Source organism: Nannobrachium achirus, assembly GCF_963921795.1.
Source record: "Nannobrachium achirus genome assembly, chromosome: 4".
In the NCBI taxonomy this organism is placed as follows: Eukaryota; Metazoa; Chordata; class Actinopteri; order Myctophiformes; family Myctophidae; genus Nannobrachium; species Nannobrachium achirus.
In genome coordinates this window covers 75,046,279-75,069,269 of record NC_137813.1, presented here as the reverse complement: position 1 = coordinate 75,069,269, position 22,991 = coordinate 75,046,279, and the positions used below count along the sequence as shown (strand labels likewise).

At 41.4% G+C, this 22,991-nt stretch overlaps 1 protein-coding gene across 1 annotated transcript in view; it reads left to right on the top strand.

Annotated features, from left to right (window-relative positions):
• fer1l6 (fer-1 like family member 6) overlaps positions 1–22,991 on the top strand; it is a gene marked incomplete at its 3' end in the record, with an annotated part of 112,963 nt that overhangs the window by 64,935 nt on the left and 25,037 nt on the right. Inside the window, exons 26-31 of the mRNA XM_080723566.1 lie at positions 4,086–4,186; positions 5,770–5,895; positions 9,735–9,875; positions 15,176–15,303; positions 17,749–17,919; positions 18,352–18,506. Of these exons, the coding sequence (XP_080579692.1) occupies positions 4,086–4,186; positions 5,770–5,895; positions 9,735–9,875; positions 15,176–15,303; positions 17,749–17,919; positions 18,352–18,506 (822 nt within the window). The remainder of the gene's footprint in view (positions 1–4,085; positions 4,187–5,769; positions 5,896–9,734; positions 9,876–15,175; positions 15,304–17,748; positions 17,920–18,351; positions 18,507–22,991) is intronic.

Here is a 22,991-nt window from a genome sequence, read left to right as displayed (position 1 = left end):
CGAGGCTACCGGAAAATCAAAGGGAGGAGGAGTACGTTTTTTAATAAAGGATCAATGGTGTACCGACGTTGAGGTGCTCCCGAAATACTACCAGCATGTCACGTGTGCCACTCGGAAAGGCAAAACATTGGATCATTGCTACTTGACAATCAAAGGGGCATATCGTTCTCTAGACCGACCTCACTTTGGAAAGTCTGACCATGATGCAGTCCTCCTGTTGCCTGTCTACACACAGCGCATTAGGAGCGCACAGTCCACACTCCGCACCGTTCAGCACTGGACTGACAAGTCAACAGCCAAGCTGCAGGCGTGCTTTCTTGCAACTGACTGGAATGTATTTAAAGATTCATCAGCAGACCTGCATGAGCATGTAAGTGCTGTAACAAGTTACATTAACTTCTGTACTGACTCGTGCATCCCAACTAAGACTGTGCGTTTTTATCCAAATGAAAAGCCTTGGATGAACAATGACGTTAGGAGTAAGCTGAGAGCTCGCTCTATCGCTTATAAGTCTGGTGATCCCTGCCAGTATAAAAGGGCACGTTATGACTTGGAGAGGTCTATAAGAGATGCCAAGCGGAGCTACAGCTCCAAACTGGAGAATATGAGTTCGGATCCTCGGAGTGTTTGGCAGGGGCTTCAGTCCCTTACTGGCTACAAGCCTAAAAATAGCGTGGCCACTACTACTGACTGCTCCTTGCCTAATGACTTGAACTTGTTCTTTGCCCGCTGAAGAAAGCAATGTTGACCCGAGTGTTTCTAATGGTGATGATTATAATGACGGTAGTGCTGTTTACAATGGCATTGATGATGTTATTGATGATCATTTTAACACTAGCAATGATGCTACTGACTTAGTGATTTCAGAGTCTGAAGTGAGGAGGGCTTTTGGGAAGGTGAATGTGCGCAAGGCAGCAGAGCCATATGGTATATCATCCATACGAGTTGTGAAACTGTGCTTGTGTGAGCTGGCTCCTGTATGCTGCAAAGTGTTCAATCTCTCTTTAAAATCCTCCACTGTTCCTCTATGCTTTAAGAAATCAATCATTGTTCCTGTCCCAAAGAAACCTAAGATAACTTGTTTGAATGATTACCGGCCAGTGGCTCTAACTTCTGTGTTAATGAAATGCTTCGAGAGGCTGGTATTAAAACACATTCACTCTGTCATTCCTCACTCTATTGATCCTTATCAATTTGCCTATCGCCCAAATAGGTTTGTTGAAGACGCATTTTCATTTGCCTTGCACACTGTGCTAGAACATGTAGACAGGCTCAATGTTTACTGCAGACTGCTATTTATTGATTTTAGCTCTGCTTTTAATACAATTTTGCCAAGCAAATTGTATATCAAACTGAGAGACCTGGGCCTGCCCTCGCCCATCTGTGATTGGATCCTGGATTTCTTGGTGGGGAGGGAACAGGCAGTGAGAATAGGGAGCTTCTCCTCCTCCACAATTATAACAAATGTGGGTGCCCCTCAGGGCTGTGTTCTCAGTTCCTATCATTACTTACTTTACACTCATGACTTCTTTGCCAAGCATGAAATGAACTGCTTTATTAAATTTGCAGATGATATAACCGTAATTGGGAAGATTATGGGCAATGACGAATCCGCCTACCGAAAGGAAGTTAAAGATTGAATACAGTGGTGCAACAATAACAATCTTGACCTTAATGTGAACAAAACCAAAGAGATCATTGTTGACTTCAGGTTAAATAGGGAAGTACACACTCCCATCAACATTAATGACGTCGATGTTGAAATTGTGGATAGTTTTAAATACTAGGAGTGCAAATCTCCAACGACCTTAAATAGTCTCTAAACTGCACTTCAATTATAAAAAAGTGGAACAACGCCTGTATTTCCTGAGATGTCTAAAGAAAGCTGGAGTGTCCACAAAGACACTGATCAACTTCTATAGATCAACTGTTTGAGAGCCTTCTCACAGGAAACATAACGGCGTGGTATGGAAGCTGCTCTGCAGAAGACCGCACCCTTATTGACAGAGTAGTAAGAACAGCTAAGAGGATCATTGGTGCTGATCTTCCCTCAGTAAAGGACATCTATAATAAAAGGTGCCTTGACAGGGCCCTGAAAATAATCAGGGACCCCAGCCACCCAGGCAACGGTCTTATTACCCTGCTACCTTCAGGCAGACGCTACCGCTGGGAGCGCTGCCCTGACAGGAAGACCAAGCATAAGGTAGTAGGCTGGTAAACCGCTTCTTTCCAGAAGCGGTAAGATTTTTGAATAAGTAGCACTAATGCACTCTCAGTAATTTAAAGTTGCTGCATACTTTTTTTAAACTTTTTTTTAATGTTAGAACTGATGCACTGAGCCGATATGTTTGCATCCTTGTCTCCATATGTACTGTCATGTTAACATGTATATGTTTGTTTGTTGTTGTTGCCTAGCGTGGCTTGTGAACAGGAATTCCAATGCATTTTAATGACAATTTTAATGTAAATGGCGAAATAAACTTGAAACTAAGTTTTCTTTTTGTCTTTTTCCCTTTATTTTAATCTGTTTTGTTTTAATGTTTTAACATTATAAATACTGTAAGACTGAAATAAAAAAAAATCATTCATTCATTTATTCATTCAAACTTGAAACTTGGTGAATGCTAACCTGGTGAATGCTAACCTGGTGAAATGCTCACCTGCCGACGCTGGTCACTGAAAACAAGCGTTCCCTCCCCTTGCATCTCCTACGGATTCCAAGATAGTATACAGTAGATACACATAGCCTAGCAACGTAGCCTAGCCTAGCCTAGCGACACGTGTTAACTAATTAAATTAAACACAGTAACCTGTAACCATGACAACCATGTGGGTCAGCTAGCAACATATTTTTAGCGATCGACTAAGCTTAGCCCTGCAAGACCAAATTAATTTCCACTTGCCAAAAAAAAATCCTAATCACAGGAAAATGTTATTTTTTTATTTTATTTTTTTTTTATGTTTATGTAAGGTTGCATAGCCATGAATCATCTAATTTACATTTTAGGGATATTTTTCACAACATTCTAATGATCACCAAAAAAAGAAAATATTACAGGAATTTCACCAATGGCATTGTAATACCAGTAAGACTCCCTAATCGGGAGATAAGCGACCGTTGGTCGCTTATCTCCACAAATATAACCGACGAGACTAAAAAAACGTTCACTGTTTAGACAATCAGGGTTAAACAGTAAAACTATTGCTTGGCTGTTGCTAGGCGACCCATATTGTGTTGTCATGGTTACAGTGTCTCCGTTCCAAAGCATGCTCTGCGTTGGAGTTGACAGCCTGGGTAAGAAATATATCATCATCATCATCATCATCATCATCATAATATATAATAATATGTTGTATTGTTGCTGGATTCAGTGCTGCTTTGATAGGGTGTGCTGGCTGGGTGGCTTATTATTATTATTAGTGTGCCAACCACACTGTAGTTATGGGGAAACTTTATTCTAATCTGGATAAACCTTTCCGCTGCCATTGGAAATTGTTATCCTCATTATTTATAAAGTGAGTTCCGCCGCAGACAGTTCAAAGGCAAAAACACTATGGTTTCGTCATTATCTCCGCCGCATATCGTGTACTGTTAGCCAATGAGGTGCAATTGGTGGAAAAAAAATCTGGGAGTGGTGTTAGCTGGAGTATTGGTTGAGCTTCACATGACAGTTAGCATCTTGCAGAATATAGTCACGAGCGAGCCCACACTGTTTCGTAGGAACAGTATCTCTGGTTATTATTGTGGTTTCCCAATACTATAGTACTTGTCTGACTTACCATCAGACATCCTGATGATGTAATCACATCAGGATTGTAAAGACACGGCCCTGTTTGAAGACACGCCCCTGTTTGAAGACACACCCCCCGACTTTCCATTCTTCCGGATAAGCTTTATTCTGCAGCGTTGCTCCTCCCACAGTTTTGGTGGCAGGCACTTGGGCCATGCTGTGTAAAATCCACAGGCTTCAGTGGGAATCACGTGCATGCATTTTGCTAAGATAATATATACGTTGTATAGTTGAATTTACATGAATCTAATAGGGCATTAACTTGTGTTGTTGTTTGGTCACTTCCTGTTGCAGTCAGCAGTGCGTCAGACACAGAGAAGAAGAAGAAGCAGAAAGGAAAAGGAAGTCAGGAGCCGAGCCCGCTGGTCCCGCCCTCGAAACTAGCAACACTACAGGTTATAATCTACTACAGTGGTATCCTGTTGACTTTGTCCCACTTGCCAAACTGGTTTCCAAAGAATCCTATAGGTATCTACATTAGGAACGCCCCCCGATTATTTAGCCGCCCCCACAGAAATATTTGATTTATTTCAACCAATCTTATGACACAATGGGAGGCCTCCAGAGGCATGTTTTAGCCTAAACTTAGCTCTTTGAAAAAACAAAGGCGTGTAGTAAAAAACAGAACCTCTGGCAAAACCAAACCCATAGGTACCTTTGAGGACAAAGTCAACAGGAGACCACGGTAACTACACTGTAAACTCTAAACTAGCAACACTACAAGTTATAATCTACTAACTATAAATACATTGTAAACTCTAGTATTATGGGTAAATAATAAATATGTGTATAATTAGTTTGATTGATCTCTGCTCCTGTTTTCTATGGAAATAACAAAACGATAGAAACACTTTTGTTTAAGGAGGCGGTGCCATGATTCTCCCTGGATGCCAATTCAGAACTTCTGCCCCACATTTTTCACATGGGCTTGTTCTAGCGCCACCAGGAGGCCAATTTGTGCAAAACTACCTTTTGGCCTGTACTCCTACAGATTATGTCCAAAAATCACGCAAATCGGTAAGACAGTATCTATTGGATCTGTCCAATTTTCCATAATCCTGATTGGCTGAGATTGGCTTTCAAAGTTTGTAAGATTGGTCAGTTTTGAACAAAATTCCTCAAATCACGAACACAGCGTGCAATTTTTGTGAAATTGTGCACGCACATTCCCACTAGGCCGAGGAAGAAATGCCACTTCAAACTTTTCAAATCAGCCTCATGGTGGCGCTATAACAGGCCGCCTGGCCTGGTGGAGACCTGTGCTCGGAAGAGCACTGCTTCTAGTTATTACTAGTAAGACACCTCAGGGTGACTTGCGACCTCAGGGTGACATGCGGGCGAGGTCGCGCCAATTCTTGGCTAGTCTGGAGCTGGCCAGTGATGTATATGGGACCAGTTACTCATATATGGAGACCCCTTCATTATAGTTATGTTATGTCAAAACATGCCCATATATGGACATTACCAAATATGGGCATTCCCATATAATTATGTCCTTAATATTGATAACATAATATAATAATGTCCTTAATATTGACAAAATAGGAATCTCCATATATGGGCATAAAACTTACGTTAATTAGTAGCAGGGCCTTGGTGAGTTAGGGCCTTGGTTTGATGCCTGTGGATCTCCATACATGGGCATAAGGGGGTACCCTAACATTCTCATCTCATCAGAAATCTCCATGTATGGGCATACAATGTTTTTTTCTGGGAATGACCATATATATGGACTTTTATACCCTGAGAAATCTCGTAGCTTGTCTGACTGTCAGTACAGGAAGTGATGTCACGTGACATCCTTATGAGTCATTCTATACCACATCACTGTGACTCACTGACATTACGTGACATCACTTCCTGTACTGACAATTCTGACAGTCAGACAAGCTGCAAGATTATATCAGGGTAAATGCGACCTTTTTTCGGTCGCAAAAAAAATTAATTATGTTATTGTTATTTTGATGATGGTGAGCAGCTGTATGACAAGGAGTTGGAGGCGGAGTTCGGGCCGTTTGACGACTGGGTTCAATCCTACGATCTGTTCAGAGGGAAGCAGGAGGAGGGGGGGGACGCGGGGGAGAGGTTCGTTGGAAAGTTCAAGGTGAGACGCGCACGCACGCACGCACGCACGCACGCACGCACGCACGCACGCACGCACGCACGCACGCACGCACGCACACACACACACACACACACACACACACACACACACACACAGACAGTATATATTCAGGTACTATATTTAAAGGGATATTTCACTTTCAAAAAAAACTTTTTGTAGTTTTATCATCTAATCAGGCTTTTGGGAACACCCAGGACAGTTTTTGAATTTATTTATCTTTATTTAGATATTTGATATTCATTCCCCCCCCCCCCCCCCATTTTCCCTGAAAACAACTGTCCTTTTTTCTGGTGACTCCTGACACCTTCCGAATACATGGGCAGTCCGTGTTTTTTTCGATAGCATTTTTCATTGATTTCTATTAATTTTTGGGGGAAATGAAAATGGTTAAATGCAATAAAAGATCATTCAACTCAACAGTAAACAAACCAACATAAAGTTTAAGTGTATAGAGGGTATCTGCACATTTCTAAAGTGACAATTTAAGGACTTTTTAATACCTCTAAAATGACAAATTAAACATTGGCCAATTTGTCAAATATTAGAGTCAGAAACTATAGAACCGTGTTATACAAAATGAAATGTCTCAACTCTTAGTGCTCTTCAGGGTGGGGGGGGTCCCCAGTTAAAATATGATTATTTTGGGGGTCCCAGCCTGAAAAGGTTGAGAACCACTGCTCTACAGTGTTAGAGTACAGTACAACTTAGCTCTGCTCTACAGCGTTAGTGAGGTCTCTTATAGTGGGTTGTCCTAACAAAATTATCGAAACGAAGCGGATAAAGCGCCAAACTTTTTTTGAGGCTTCTTTAGGACCTAACCATGGATTTTAGCCTTGGCTAACAAACTTTATTTTCAAAATTACCCATAGAATTATCCATATCAAGTTGGGTTCCCTTCGACTTTCTATACAGGAGAAAAATACCCCGAAAAATAATCTGCTTTAAGTAGGATGTGAGGGGTCTAACTAAGAGTTTGTCATGATCCTGAATCCATTGCAAGCATTTGTTTTGCACAAAAAAACCTTCCTTGAGCTAGAAATGGCCCCATAAAACGATGGTTTAGTGATGATTCATCACTTTTCACAGTTTTTTGGGTGTTTTGGGGGGCCATTTCTAGCCCAAGTAAAGTTTTTCGTGCAAAACAAATGCTTGCAATGGATTCAGAATCATGACAAACCCCTAGTTAGACCTAGCCTGATTTCAGACTCTGCGCTGGAGCTTAAGAGTCTGAGCCTGAGCCATTGTGTTGAGATTTCAAAGGGGAGGGGATTTAAAATTTGAAATTCCCAATCACAAGCGATCTGGTGGGAGGGTTGTGTTTGACTTTTGCACACAAAACAATCCCTCCTCCCCCTCCCCTCAATGACATGCACCCAACAGGTCAGTGTCTTTGATGTTTCACTGATTAGAGAGAATCACTAACGAGCTACTCGACACTTGTATGGCTCAATCAATGCCTGCAGTTCGGAGTCCTTTTGAAGTTCAAAGGGAGCAATTAAGAACTCTGGTGAGCCACGCAGCCACCCCTCCCTCCACTGTTTCTGTAGATTTTTTTCCGTCTTGCTTTGAATTCATTGGTCGGTTCGCCAAGATACGGCTTTGAACCGAATCAAGAGACTTGTCATATGACATATCCAGACCAAGAGATGCCGTTCACTCAGAGAGTGGGCGGGTCTATTGGCTGGAGCCAGGCTAAGTTAGACCCCTCACATCCTACTTAAAGCAAATCTTTTTTTTTTCCCTGGGTATTTTCCTCCTGTATAGAAAGTCGTTGGGAGCCCAACTTGATATGGATAATTCTATGGGTAATTTTCAAAATAAAGTTTGGTACCCAAGGCTAAAATCCATCGTTATGTCCTAAAGAAGCCTCAAACAAGTTTGGCGCTTTTATCCGCTTTGTTTCGATAATGTCAAAAACCAGGGTTAAGCAACAACACTATTAGTCCATGTAGCCTGGCGGGCCATCCCACATATTGCGTTCACTCACTCATTCCTTCCCCAGTATGAGGTCTGGACTTCTGCGTATAGGCAGCGAGTATGAGAAGTTAGAGTTAGGGTTAGGGTTAGGGTTAGGGTTAGGGTTAGGGTCAGTGACTGCGTTTCAAATCAAAACAAGTGAAAATCTTCCCCTGATTGGTCCATGTGTAGATGGTGACATAGATGCTTGCTGCTAGCCTGCTTCCAGACCATAGACCCCGCCCACTCTCAGAGTGGACTCTTTCTCTGGTCTGGAGCTGAGTACATGAATCGGCATTTATTTTCGGCTGCTCCAATGAGGGGTGGGTCTAACGAATATCCAATCCGCGCAGCAGTTGAAATGATTCAAACGAAGTTCACACACACAGGCAGGCTGAGGAAGGCACACACACACACACGCGCGCGCGCCTGCTGATTTCACCAAGCTGTTAATGTTGATTACATGTTTCTGGTCGCAGTTCTGTGTGGAAGCAGTCACTGGCACAGACAGAGACACACACTCAATCACACACACACTCCGCGACCGTGCATCACGTCCACCGTGCGTCGCGATCACTCGCGCGCAAAAAAGTCCCGTCCCCGTAAATCGCTCAGAATAGGGCACAGTTTCAGACTACTGCGTGAGCTGAGTCTGAGATCAGGCTAGCTTGCTGCAGCATTTTCAAAACGACATGGCTGCTCTCGATGCAACAAGTGTAACGGTTAACGCTGAAACAATAAAACAAGCAATAAGTGAAGTTATTTTAGAGTTGGAATCAATTACAACGATTAAAAAGGAACAGGAGTATGCGCTAGCGGAGTTCATCGTCCGAAAAGAAATGTTTGTTTGCCGTTCTTCCGACAGTAACTCATTCGGACAGTCTGCTTTCTCAGTAAAGGGGGTAGACCTTTGGAACTCTCTGCCTACAGTCTTAAAACTAGAGACAGATGGTAATGTCTTTTACAGAGGACTCAAGTTATGGTTGAAATCAAATCAGCTGTGCTCACATGAATAGTTTCTGTTCCTTACCTGCTGTGTCAATTGATTATGGCTACTTATGATTGTGTATGTCCTACAGACTGATGGGTCAGATTGTGGATTGTTAGTTCTTATTAGTAATCGCATATTATAATTGTTTGTACTTTGTACTTTGACTGGGTTTTAGACTAGTATTATTGTTTTTGTACTTCACTGGGTTTTAGACTAGTATTAATGTTTACTGTACTTGATTGGGTGTTAGATTTGATTATTGTAATATAGAAAAAGCCTCCTGTGGACAGGCGATGAGAATTAACACTTGTGCTAAAATCACTTATATCAGTGGGGCATGCGTACGCATGGGGGCATGCGTATAAGTGGCTAAATATGTCTTTTTAGACACAATAAGCCAGCAGTTTCTTTATTGCTATTTACAGTAACACTTCTAGCCCCCATAAGTCACATCCAACCATGAAAGGTTGCGTTGTATCTCGGGAATGGGCTTATTCTGTGTACAATTACATATATTGCCACTTGTACGTATGCCCCCAACCACTGAAATAAGCATCTCTAAAACAATAGAAAGAAGTAAATGAAATAATTTTAACACTCATCTTTTATATTCTTTAATTACAATCTAAAATATGAACCCTTGTTGTAAAAAAAACTAAAGTTGTCCTTTAAGTAGTATGTGAGGGGTCAAATTACTTTTTTTTTTCATGATTCTGAATCCATTGCACGAAAAACATTCCTTGGAGTAAAAACGGTCCCTTGAAACTGTGAAAAGTGATGACTCAACAACACTTTTCATCACTAAACCGTAGTGCATGTGTGTGTGTGTGTGTGTGTGTGTGTGTGTGTGTGTGTGTGTGTGTGTGTTCAGGGGAGGTTCTGTCTCTTTAAGGTGACTGAGGATGAGGATGACGATGATGATGATGATGAAGAAGGCCACCAGTTAAGTGTCAGCAGAGGAATTCCTCCCAACGTGACCACCAGGGTCCTAGTGAGAGTCTACTTAGTGTCTGTAAGTAGAGCTGGGATCGGGCCCATTTTTTCTGTCCGACCCGAACCTGTGTCCGACAGTTTTCTGTCCGACCCGAGTCGACGTCCGAGCATTAATCACGAAAAAGCGTCCGACCCGAGCCGAGGCCCGAACCTTATGTTTTCAACGCTTTTTCGCCTCGTTTCTTTTTCTTTGAGGAAGCCACTGATTTACACTCACTAGCAAACGTGTTATAATGTGCAGTGAGTGCATGCAACGTGCCTGTTTGTTACCCTTAATAATAATATTAAGCCACATTGTGGCTTGTGAAAGTGTTTTAAATAATTACACAAGTAGGCTACGTTAGATTATTAAATAATAGGCTATAACGTGCATTGCGCGTCTGGTGACTCTTGTCTGACTGCAGTCAGTGACTCGCTGCAGTCACACACTTAAAATCCTCTTTTACAAACTGTTAATAAAGTATTCACACACAAACCTTTTCCACATGTTCAATCAATATCAAAATGTATTCAGTCTTACCAGCATAGACGAATCTGACATCTGCTTTTAATATCCAGCGTCCACAAACGGCCAGTCCACGGCCAGTTGGCCGTCTTTCTTAATCAAAAACTATTATTAATCCAACCATTATGGTTTATGGGTTTTAGGCTAAGGCTACATTCAACATCGGACTTTTTAATTATGTCTGCGTTGACAACTACGTTGAAATGCGTCCATACCGCGGCGCTGATTTCCCTCTTTCGTTTTTAATTGCTTTAAACTTTACCGTAGACAAGTTAACTTTTATCTCTGCTGGCGGCAACATTATCTCTCACTCATTCGCTTTTTCTTCTCGTGTATCTGTTTGTTTGTTTGTTTGTTCTCTGTCACATATGACACTCCGTCTCCCACTTCCTTTTCCCCATGAACATGTGTGCATGGTTGTCAAGACAACGCACTGAGCGTAGCCACGTGCCGTGCAGTGCACCAGAAAGACAAGGAAATAGCACACACAGAGACGATAGTTGTATAGTTTTACACTTTATTTTCTATGAATCAAAATTATGTCCGACCCGAATCGACGTCCGACAATTAATTGTGAAAATGCGTCCGACCCGAGCCCGAGCCCGTCGGGCTTGTCGGGTCCCGTCGGATTTCGGTCGGGTATCCCAGCTCTATCTGTAAGTATCTCTCTATACCAGGGGTTTTCAAAGTGGGTGACGGGGCACCCTGGGGTGCCGTGACGGCAGTCCAGGGGTGCGGCGAGATCATTTGATAATATTTGGAATTAATTTGGACGTGCGTGAAATCTTGCAAGCACATTCCCACTAGGTCAAGGAACAGATGCCACCCTTCTCACATTGGCCTGTTATAGCGCCACCAGCGGGTCAACTTTTGCATAACACATTTTTGGAACAAAATGCCTCAAATCATGCATGCAGCGTCCGATTGCGTCAGTAACGTCAAAGAGAGCACTGCCTGCGATCTTGACATTTTGTACTTTTATAGCCATTGTTTTCTGGCTTGAAGCGAGTATTTTCTAGTTTAAAATCGATACAGTAACTATATAGCAAAGACATTAAATATGTGTGAAACAAGTCAATAGAGGTGTGATAGCAAATACATGGACATTATATTACAACACATGGAAAAATCCGCACCTTGACATGAACACATGAGATTACACACATTTATCCATAGACCAGAGTAGCTTTATGGAATGGAAAGGTAATTTGACCGCTCTTTTTCATTTTCCCTCTCAAAATTGCTAAATAAAAGGCACAAATACTTAGTTTCCATACAATCAATTATTTGCATTGCAAAAAGATTCGATACCGATTACCGCATTTTAAAATGATACGATACGAGCCAAAATGGTACGATATTTTGTTTTTGCAATCGATATAGATTTTTCGATTCAGTTACTATATCGTTTCACCCCTACTAGATATCAATAATTTCTAAGTGACCAAATAACGTTAATTTAGTCGAGAGTAAAGGTCAATAGTGATAATAATAAAGGGTCCATTTGCGCTTGAAAACGGGGATCGAGAGAGAGACAGAGCGACTGAGCAAGGCAGAGAGATGAAGAGAAGCATACAGTATACCTCCGCTAAAAGTTGCAGGACAGCGCACGGCACAGAGAACCGATTAGCCTACTCTTTCACATTCTCTTCACTCTGTAAAATGTTCACGTAGTGTTTTTTTGATAGGCAATGAAATATTAGAGGCAGACAAATCACGAAATCAGCTGTGATGATTCCAAGTGTCGACAGTTTACAGTTTAGGCATTTAGCCGCTTTTAATCCAAAGCGACTTACAATAAGCAGATAATACATCACTATAATAAAAAAGATAACATGTCAGAACATCAACAACAATATAACAAATGCATATGAATATCAATCTAGAAAAAACAATATAATCAGTAAAGAAAAAAAAGGATTCTAAAAAAACAAAACAAAAAATGCTAACTAGCTGTATGGTCATTGAGTGTTTCAGTAGTGCTATGGGTTTAGGTGGAGTCTGAAAAGGTGAGTCTTCAGTCCACGGCGAAAGCTAGCGAGTGAGTCCGTTGTTCTAAGTGCGACAGGGAGTTTATTCCACAGCTTGGGGACCAGGAGGGCAAACTGTCTCGGACCAGACAGTCGACATAGGCTATGCGCTGTAAGTTCTGAATCTGAGCAGATTGAAATAATTTTACATCATCTGTAAATGGTCAGTAGATAAATAAAACAGTAGGAATGATTGTTATAAATAGCCTACATAATAGGCTACAATTTTTCCTCTGCTTAGGCCTATAACAATCAGTGTTGGGGAAGTTACTTTGAAAGCGTAACTTGCAGTTACAAGTAACTCACCATGGCAGTAACTTGATCAAGTTAAAGTTATACCCCTGGAGAAATGTAACTTATAAAGTTTCAAGTTACATAGAAAAAGTAACTTGAGTAACTTGAGTTATTTTTTTTTCCAGTGTTAAATTGAGGATGTACATTTGGTGTACATGGAACAAAATATAATATCCTACAAAAAAAGTCACATGCCAGCAGGAATATGCCTCTCAACTGAGTTTTATGTTTTATTTCAAAAAGGTTGAAATTTTCTTTAGTAAACATCTGTGTTCCTAAAATAAAGTTAAAAAAGAACAACATTATGATCTGTTGAGGTCATTTGATTGTCAATCTTAACAAAACTTAAATGTAAAATTATAACTTTGCTTGTAACTTCTTGTAACTTGTAACTTGAGCCAAAAATGACCCAAAAAGTATCTCAGTTACAGAAATATGAATGTAACTCAGTTACCAGCAAGGTACAGCAAAATGTAACTCTACGTAACTCAGTTACATGTAACTTTAACTTCCCCAACACTGATGAATGAATCCATTAGAAATTAGACGTGCACCCATGTCTCTGTGACATGCGGGACCCTGCATGCCCGTCTAAAAGCCCTCTCCACTCGGACAGAGCAGGCTGGCTGCACCGGGAGACTTGGGGCCGGCGCAGCATCTATACAAGCTAGGGCATTCACCAAATATTTGAATATTCGAATATCAAAGTCACTATTTGACGTTGTTCACTGAAGTTGAATATTCGCTTTTTTTTATTGTTTTCTCTTTAAAAAATATATAGTTTATAAATCTTGGCTAGATAGAAAGTCATAAGAATGAGTTGTCAATGCCCCTGGTGGATGCATTTGTTAATGCTCTATACCAGGGGTTCTCAAACCTTTTTAGGCTGTGACCCCCAAAATAAACATATTTGAACTGGGGACCCCCACCCTGAAAAGCACTCGGTTCCGCAGATAAATATTGTGAAAATAGCAGATCTACATGCTCACAACGCCTCGCGTTGCGAGGCGTTGTGAGCATGTAGATCTGCTATTTTCACAAAGTCCGCCTCTTGCTTACTTAATATTTGCCAGTCCTGTCGAATATTCAACTATTTGGATTTGAGGTCGAATAATTCTAATACTAAAAATCACCATTCGTGAATGCCCTAATAGATTCACACAATGACGTAATTGATTAATTTGAGCAAGATTTCAATATTATATAACATTTTAACTCATTCTGTGCCTATCCCGAACATGTTCGGCTTTATTTCAATCCAATACAATTTTTTTTTTATTAATTGACTTACCCTGAGCTGCTTGTAGAGTCGTGGGTGGTCCTGGCTCGTCCTACGCTAGCCAGCTAGCCATTTTACATGGTCCGACGATATATTCCATTAAAAATGGTTTAAAATACATTTTTGAGCCCCCCAATGTTCACCAAATGTTCAGCACCGCTTCCGGAACGACGTCCAGTGTGCCTATCCCGAACATGTTCGGCTTTTTTAATGAAATGAATAAAATGATCCGAGGCCTTCTGAAGCCTGAGCCTAAATTTAAAATCCAGTGTTCCAAATCCGGGGGCCGCGAATGGCCGCGAAACGGCGCCGCGAATGGCCGCCGAATCCAATGAAAAACCACATCTTTGGAGGCCCATATCTCTGGATTGTGTTTTTAGGGATGTGGCGCGAGGTTTATTTACGGCGAAATCGCCGAAAAATGATCTTTAAAATGACAAAATGGGAATAGCTATTCTGTTAGCATTATCATCCGGGACCTTTCCATGACGTGCACGAACGTGAGCACGCTGCAACTGCAACGTGAGCCCCCGGATGCTAATGCAGTCCCCTATGGGAGAAAGTCTGGCATTCTTTGGTGCCCTCTAGGGGCTGGCACTGGAAGCGTTAAAAGGCTTTTATATACTCTTGATACTTTTTTCAAACGAGGTTTGCCCTAATAGATCGAAGTGCTCAGTTTTGGCTATTTTCTGTGTGAAATTACAATAAAAAAAAAAAACAACCATTAATTTTCGAATAGTCGAATATTCGTTTACAAAATTGTCGTGTACACGTCAGTGAAATTAGTCGCTAGGAACATCCCTAGACAATATTTTTGTGATTATGTTGCAAGGAAAACGTTGAGATAATAGCCATTTTGGTTAGAACTGACTGAGAATAACTTTGTACTTCAAGTTTGAAATGATATTTTTTCAAGTGTCCAAATGAATTCCAAATATTATCAAATGATCTTGCGGCACCCCTGGACTGCCGTCGCGGCACCCCAGGGTGCCCCGTCACCCACTTTGAAAACCCCTGCACTCGATCAAAGAGACATCTCCTTTTGGTCTGGGGGAAATACCAGAGTGTGAATCACCCTGCTACACTTCCTCTACACCACATCATTCTGTGTGTTTATACCTCATGAATATGTATGTGTTAATGTATTATTTATGTCCTTATAAGGCATCTATAACCTCCATCCTGTATGTATGTGTTTATGTCCTTATAAGGCATCTAACCTCCACCCCGCCGACCCTGATGGAAAGGCCGACCCCTATGTGTGTCTGCGTCTGGGGAAGACGGAGATCAAAGACCGAGACAATTACATCCCCAAACAACTCAACCCTGTGTTTGGAAGGTAATGACATCCCCAAACACCTCGACCCTGTGTTTGGAAGGTAATGACATCCCCAAACACCTCGACCCTGTGTTTGGAAGGTGTCTGTCTGTCTGTCTGCCTGCCTGCCTGCCTGTCTGTGTCTCTTTCTGTTCAACCCAAAGTCAACTCAAACAAAGGGTCAAACTCGTTCTTCTGCTATACAACCAAAATGTGGAACGGCCTTAAAGGAGTGTGGTTCCCGAGCATCCTTTAAAATCGCCCTGAAAAAACACTTACAGGCGGCAGCCTGTAAGTGGTGGCGGCAGCCGTTCAACTGCATGGCAATAACAAACCTAGCCCAGTCTCCCCTGACCCTACTTTGTATTTACCTACTGTATGTTTTTTTTTTCCTTTCTTTTTTTTTTTATTAACTTTTTTTGCTACCAGTATATCTGCTGCATAGTACTGTGTTCTATCCGTCTGTCATTCAATGTTAAATGAGATACTTCAATGGTTTCCTATGAAAATGAGCGTAGTCTTTTCTAGGATCTTTAGTTGACCTTGTACCAGTGAACTGTACCGTCATGAAACTGTACCTTTTAATAAAGTCTTCAAATAAAGTCTTCTAATAAAGTCTTCAATCAATCAATCAATGCAGCGGCGGCCTTAAAAAGGATCCCTGACTAGTAAGCCATGTAGGCCTTAATATGTTATAATAACCCTCTTTAACCAAAATATAGCATTTAAAACACTTACAATATCTTCCTTTGAGAGAAAGTTCATATTTTCAACCCATGGGGGGAGCCATTGCACTGTTCGTCGCAAGCAGTGATGACTTAGTAGATGCTTTTTGGCTGGTTGGGCCCATTTAAAATGGCGGTGTAAACAAGTTTTAAATGTTGAATTAAACACGTTACAGGCACGGCAAAACATCCTTGATATGAACAGAACAGCAAAGCACCACACTACTAACTACAGTTAATCTGAGCATCAAGACAATGTTTCAAATGTTGTAAAGAGAACGTTGTTTTGACGTTCCATATTAACCTTATGGGCCCGACCACCCAAAAAGCATCTACTATGTCATCACTGCTTGCCACGAATAGTGCAATGGCTCCCCCATGGGTTGAAAATATGAACTTTTTTCTCTCAAAGTAAGACATTTCAAGTGTTTTAAATTGTATATTTTGGTTAAAGAGGGTTATTATAACATACTAAGGCCTACATCGCTTACTAGCCAGGGATCCTTTTAAGAATTTGGAGGCCCGTTTCAAGATTTATTGATGAGGCCTCCTTCTGATAAGCTGGTATCTGTTCATTCAGGCTGTTATTTATGATAAGCTGGTCTCTAATCATTCAGACTGTTATTTTGTGCTCGATCGAAATCTGACCAACAGTGTTGATTTCGTCGACTAAAACTATGACGAAAAATGTTTGTCGACTGCATTTTTTTTCATTTAGAAAAACTAAGCTGTGATGACTAAAACTAAGAATAAATATATTGACAATTTCGTCAACAAAACAACGACTAAACATGGCGGCGGGAAGGCTGCCTCGGCTCGGGGACGCCCCTCGGGGCGCCCAGGCCGGGGTCACTTGCTCTGTGCCCCCGCCGGGCGCACTTTCTCCGTGGCAGTGCTTCGCGACCGGCTCTGGGTCAGCGAGTCACAAAAAATCTGCTCCTTCCCAGCTCTGTGCACTGTGTGCAAGCCAAGCCCGCGGGAAGTATTTACAGCACGTCGGTCAGACGGACCCATCAGGCAGGATCTGCCAAGAATCGCATTTCATCAGTTTAATGGAAATGGGCACATTTAATGTGCTTTGTCTTAATACGCATTTCTGATAATTCACTTCCCTAATTCGAATAAGTTTATGGAAACATGGCTTATGAAATGACTCCACTGACGCCTGTGATGGCAGAACCCACCAGGGTTAGGAAAACGTCTCTCTTGAACCGCGCAGCAGATGTCACTGACAGGGAAGGCTCCGCTGCATTTTCATATGTGAACTGGCCTTTTGTTTTTTTCAAGTTCGTACAGTGGGGAATCCAGGGGCGTCAATTGGGTATGCAGCTGCCATACCCTGGGTCCAGGGGAGGAAAATAAAAGTTACTTTTAATATAAATGTCTCTTTGTCTATCTGTGCTGGTTATTATGTTGCTAAATTACAGTACAATAACTACAAATGCAACATTTAACAAAATGGTCACTAACAAGGTATTATAATTATATTCTCCCCATCTTGACAGAATGGTATATTGCCAGGTTCCGCAGGTCAGCTGCACAGGTGCAATGCACTATTGTTAATTGTGGCAAATTTACTAACATGCTAAGTTTAGCTGCACTTGAACAACCGTTCCAGGCTGTTCTCAGAGTAAGGTCACTAGGGTTCATGTAAAAGAGGAGATTTCTTTTTTCCTATCACAACTCCTCTCCTCTCCTCTCCTCTCCTCTCCTCTCCTCTCCTCTCCTCTCCTCTCCTCAGGTCCTTTGAGATGCAGGCCTCCTTCCCCCAGGAGGCGCTGTTGTCAGTGCTGGTGTACGACTACGATGTGGTGGGAGGAGACGACCTGATTGGAGAAACACGCATCGACCTGGAGAACCGCTTCTACAGCCGCCACCGAGCATCCTGCGGTCTGCAGTCTGAATACCATGAGTACGATATTATAATTATTATTATTATTATTACCCATATTACCCTTATAACCCTACCATACAGGCTGAGTAGCATGAGTACGATATTATTAATATTAATTTTATTATTACCCTTATAACCCTACCATACAGCGTCCTGTGGTCTGCAGAGTACCATGAGTAAGATCATGATTACCAGTAAGACTCCCTAATCGGGAGTTACGAGACCGGCAGGTCGCAGCGTGATTTTAGGGCAAAATGTGTAGGAGCAGTGTCCAAAAATGTGTTTAAAAAAATCGTCCTGATGGTGGCGCTATATGGGACAGATCATAAGGATGAATGTATCTATCTCCAGGGATGGCTAGAATGCGTGGAGAGACCGTAGGCATGTGTATCTATCTATAAGGGTGTATGTATCTATCTATCTATAAGGATAGTTTGTATCTATCTCTAGGGATGGCTACAATGCGTGGAGAGACCGGCTGAAGCCGTCAGAGATCCTGGTGAAGCTCTGCAGAGACAACAGCATGGACGAACCGGTCTTCAGCCCGGGACGGATCAGCGTGGGAGACAAGGTCTTCACCGGGAAGACCGTCTTCATGGACCAAGGTACTTCACTAGAGACTGTCACTAGACCATGGTACTTCACTATAGAGACTGTCTTCATAGACCAAGGTACTTCACTATAGAGACTGTCTTCATAGACCAAGGTACTTCACTATAGAGACTGTCTTCATAGACCAAGGTACTTCACTATAGAGACTGTCTTCATAGACCAAGGTACTTCACTATAGAGACTGTCTTCATAGACCAAGGTACTTCACTATAGAGACTGTCTTCATAGACCAAGGTACTTCACTATAGAGACTGTCTTCATGGACCAAGGTACTTCACTATAGAGACTGTTTTCTTAGCAGTGTTGGGCAATAATACTTGGGAGAGTAATCGTTACTTATTACTTATTACACCTTGGAAAAAGTAATAATATTATATTACTTATTACTTGGAATCAAGAATAATATCTAATATATTAAGTTATATTACTTTTTTTTTTTTACCCCGCAAAAGAAAATAGATGTAGGCCTAGGCCTACAACAGAATCTGTTTAGCCAGCTCCTTTTAGAACTGAATCAAATTTATTGGAACAATAAGAGTCTCTGGGATGCAATTCAAATATATATATAATTAATGACAGGCTTTGTAATTAATTAATCGCAAATAATCACATTTTAATCGCACATCAATATTTGACCTGGGAACAGTGATAAACCTTTTTAATGGATTTTGGTATACAAGCGAATCAATTAATAATTAATATATATAAGCTAAGCAACAACACATTGCTTATTTTTATTACATTTAAACACCCCAGTACTTTAGTATTTTGATCCTAGGCTCTGTATTTGGACTGCTCTTTCCCCTCTACACTCTACTCCTCAGAATAAATAAATATGTGTCCCAATCTCCCTGAGAGCCAGTCATTGCAATTTTTTTCATTTTCATGTTTTCATTTCATTTGAAAGCTGGGGATCATAGCTACAAAATGATATATTGGTTGTGGAGATTGACCCAACAGTTTTGAAGATATGGCTTATAGAATGATGCCATGCTGAAATAGTACTTTTGAGATATTCAAGTTTTAAATAAATTTCTAACCTGCAATGACCTGACTCCGCCACATGGGGAGCAATCTTCAATTCAATCTTCAATTCAAAGAAGCTTTATTGGCATGAGAACACAAATGTTTACACAGTGGTGGAAAAAGTACCAACATTTTATAATAAAGTAAAGTATCAATTCTGCAATGTAGAATCACTCTGTTACAAGTAAAAGTCCAGAATAAAAAATGTACTTGAGTAAAAGTACAAAAGTATTGGTATCCAAATGTACTTAAAGTACCAAAAGTAAAAGTACAAAATGTTTGAAAATAGCAGATCTACAAGCTCACAACGCATCGCACCGCAATGCGTTGTGAGCTTGTAGATCGTCTATTTTCAAATAGCCTTGGTATAACATAGGGCTAAAGTGGTTTATGTATGTTTTAAACTTTAGTTATTGCTCTCTAAAAAGATAATGCCACAACAGCATCTCAAGCATTATTGGGCTAAATGTAAAGACGCTACGCTGCGCCAACCGTGAATTCAACACAATCTGCTGTTGAGCAGTTTAACCAATTTGCTACATACGTCTACACAAACGGTCAGATTACAAAGATAAATTGCTTAGTGAAGGCTCACAGATGTCACCATAGGGTACGCTCCAGCAGAATGTCCCGTAATGATCGTATTATTTAATGAGGAGCATTTTAATCCGATCGGTCGTCGTTTCCTTAAAAAGGTATTAATGTATCTAAGTGCAGTACACCTCGCAACCGATGGGGTCGCATGGCTGAAAAACAACAGAAAATGGCATCTGATCGGATTAAAATGCAGTTTATTAAACAATACGAAAGATACGGGTAATTCTGCTTGAGCGTACCATACTGTGACATCTGTGAGACTTCAGTAAGCACGTTATCTTTGAAATATGAAGGTTTTTGTAGACGTACGTAGCAAATAGGATTAACTGCTCAACACGAGGTTGAAGTGAATTTATTACGTGCGCAACAGGGCTAACTGTGCTAAATGTAGCATAATCAGTGTTTGTGTAACTTCAGTCAGAAGGATTATCTGACCTGATAATAAAACACAATCTACAGGCTTAACCGCCTCGCGTTGTGAGCTTGTAGAAGAGAGCAACAATAGAGTTGGGTCACGTTTTATTTGTTTATAGCCTGCAGCTAGCGCTGCAGCTAGCGCTAGCTAACGCTAGCTAGCGTTAGCCGTTAGCCACTCATAGCCAGTCAACCAGAATAGTCTACTCTAAAGTCAACTTTCCGACGGCGAGTGAACGATTGCATTCCATCCATGTTTTCTTGGCTGTCAATTTATTGTCCAAAAAAACAAACACCCTGAACGTTAGAATTAGATAGTTTAGGACGACACTGATCTATTCAATGCTAAGCTAACTCAGTGACAAAGGAAGCTTCCGCACCGGAGCTTCACAGAAGACAAACGCATACGTCACAGACGCCTCCAGGCAGGAACGGATCATTTTCACCAGCGTAGAAGAAGAAACAGCGGAAGAACGGCGGAAGAATAATAAATAATAATACACAAAATCATACATTACGTGGTTAATAATTGTTCATTTGGAACACACGTGGCATTAAATTAATGGGATAAATACTGTGGGTTGCATCGCTAAGTAATGGAGTCCCGATATTACCGCATTTGGCTACAAACGGCTAACAAAGGCTGGCTAGTTAGCATTTTAGCTAATATAAACTGGGAGGACTAACAGAATTATGTACCGATCTCTCACATTAATTAAAAAAAGTCTTATTTACATGCAGAGTTAAGCTCTGGCGTTTAAGTGAAATGTAGCCTAGATATTATGAGATGCTGTTGTGGCATTATCTTTTTAGAGAGCAAAAAAAAAAAAAAAAACATTTTGGCTGCAGGGAATAATGACAGTCCCCGAAATGACTGGCTCTCAGGGGTGCTGGGACACATATTAGGGTTTAGTCAGTGGTGATGTAAATAAAAGAAAGGGGTCCTATCAGTTATTAGACAAGGATATATGGAGACCCCTGTTGTAACTCTGAGGATCCTAGGGGTCCCGGACGACATGTTGAAGACCCCTGCCTATATTATCCTTATAATAAATATTTTCTTTTCTGGCTTAAAAGTGTATTTTATAAGTGATGTGGAGGGCTCTGGGGGGGTTCCCACTAAGGAAAGTAGGCTTTCAACTCCCTAAAACAGTCTCTTTCGGTGAGTAGTGAAACTATGTGTATTTCTTATGTTTACATTTTACAACAGGCGAGAGGCTAGCAGTTAGCACAAGGGCTCAGTCTAGTGGAGGGCTGGAGGCTAAGCTAACGGCTAAACAGCAACATCGCATTGCGTTGCTTGAGGCTTGATGTGCTGTGGTGATATGCAAAGCATAATTTGCGAAGCCGTGCTTTTGTCCACGCTCCCGATTGCTTTTTAAATGTAAATGTCCCAGCCATCCACTTAGCGTTTTCGAGCTTGGGGATCCGCTATAGATGCAGTGGACGGGCCACTTTTGGCCGTTTTGGCCTAGTTTTTTCGGGCTGCGAGGGGGTCCGCGGGGGTCCCCAAGGGTGGGGGACCCGTCGGGGACCCCCTGGGAGCCGGCCCCGTCCCTCCAGGTGGCTCTGGGGCCGAGCTGTGTCACGCGCCGTGCACTGTGGACGACCGAATGTTGTGCTGTCCAGCCTCTCTTCTATGACTGTCTTGACAGGCAGCAACGCTCGGCTCACCCGTCTCACATAAGCTACGTCATAACTGTGCGCAAGCTGCGGCAGATCTACAAGCTACACAGCATCTCTGTTGATATGTGTTATAGTTTGTAGGTCTGTTCTATTTTTGCATGATGCGGCAACTTCAAGTAACGGGTAACGAGGGCTTTTTTTGCGGAGTAAAGCGTTACATATTACCAGTTTTGACAGAGTAATACCTTATATTACTCGTTACTGGATAAAGTAATAATATTACGGTAATATATTATTAGTAATTCGTTACTGCCCAACACTGTTTCTTAGACCAAGGTACTTCACTATAGAGACTGTCTTCATGGACCAAGGTACTTCACTATAGAGACTGTCACTAGACCAAGGTACTTCACTATAGAGACTGTCACTAGACCAAGGTATTTCACTATAGAGACTGTCTTCATAGACCAAGGTACTTCACTATAGAGACTGTCTTCATAGACCAAGGTACTTCACTATAGAGACTGTCTTCATAGACCACGGTACTTCACTATAGAGACTGTCTTCATGGACCAAGGTACTTCACTATAGAGACTGTCTTCATAGACCAAGGTACTTCACTATAGAGACTGTCTTCATAGACCACGGTACTTCACTATAGAGACTGTCTTCATGGACCAAGGTACTTCACTATAGAGACTGTCTTCATAGACCAAGGTACTTCACTATAGAGACTGTCTTCATTGTCTCTACTGCTTTCACTAGTTTAGTACATTTTATAGATGATAAATACAAAACGAACAGTTTTGGACATA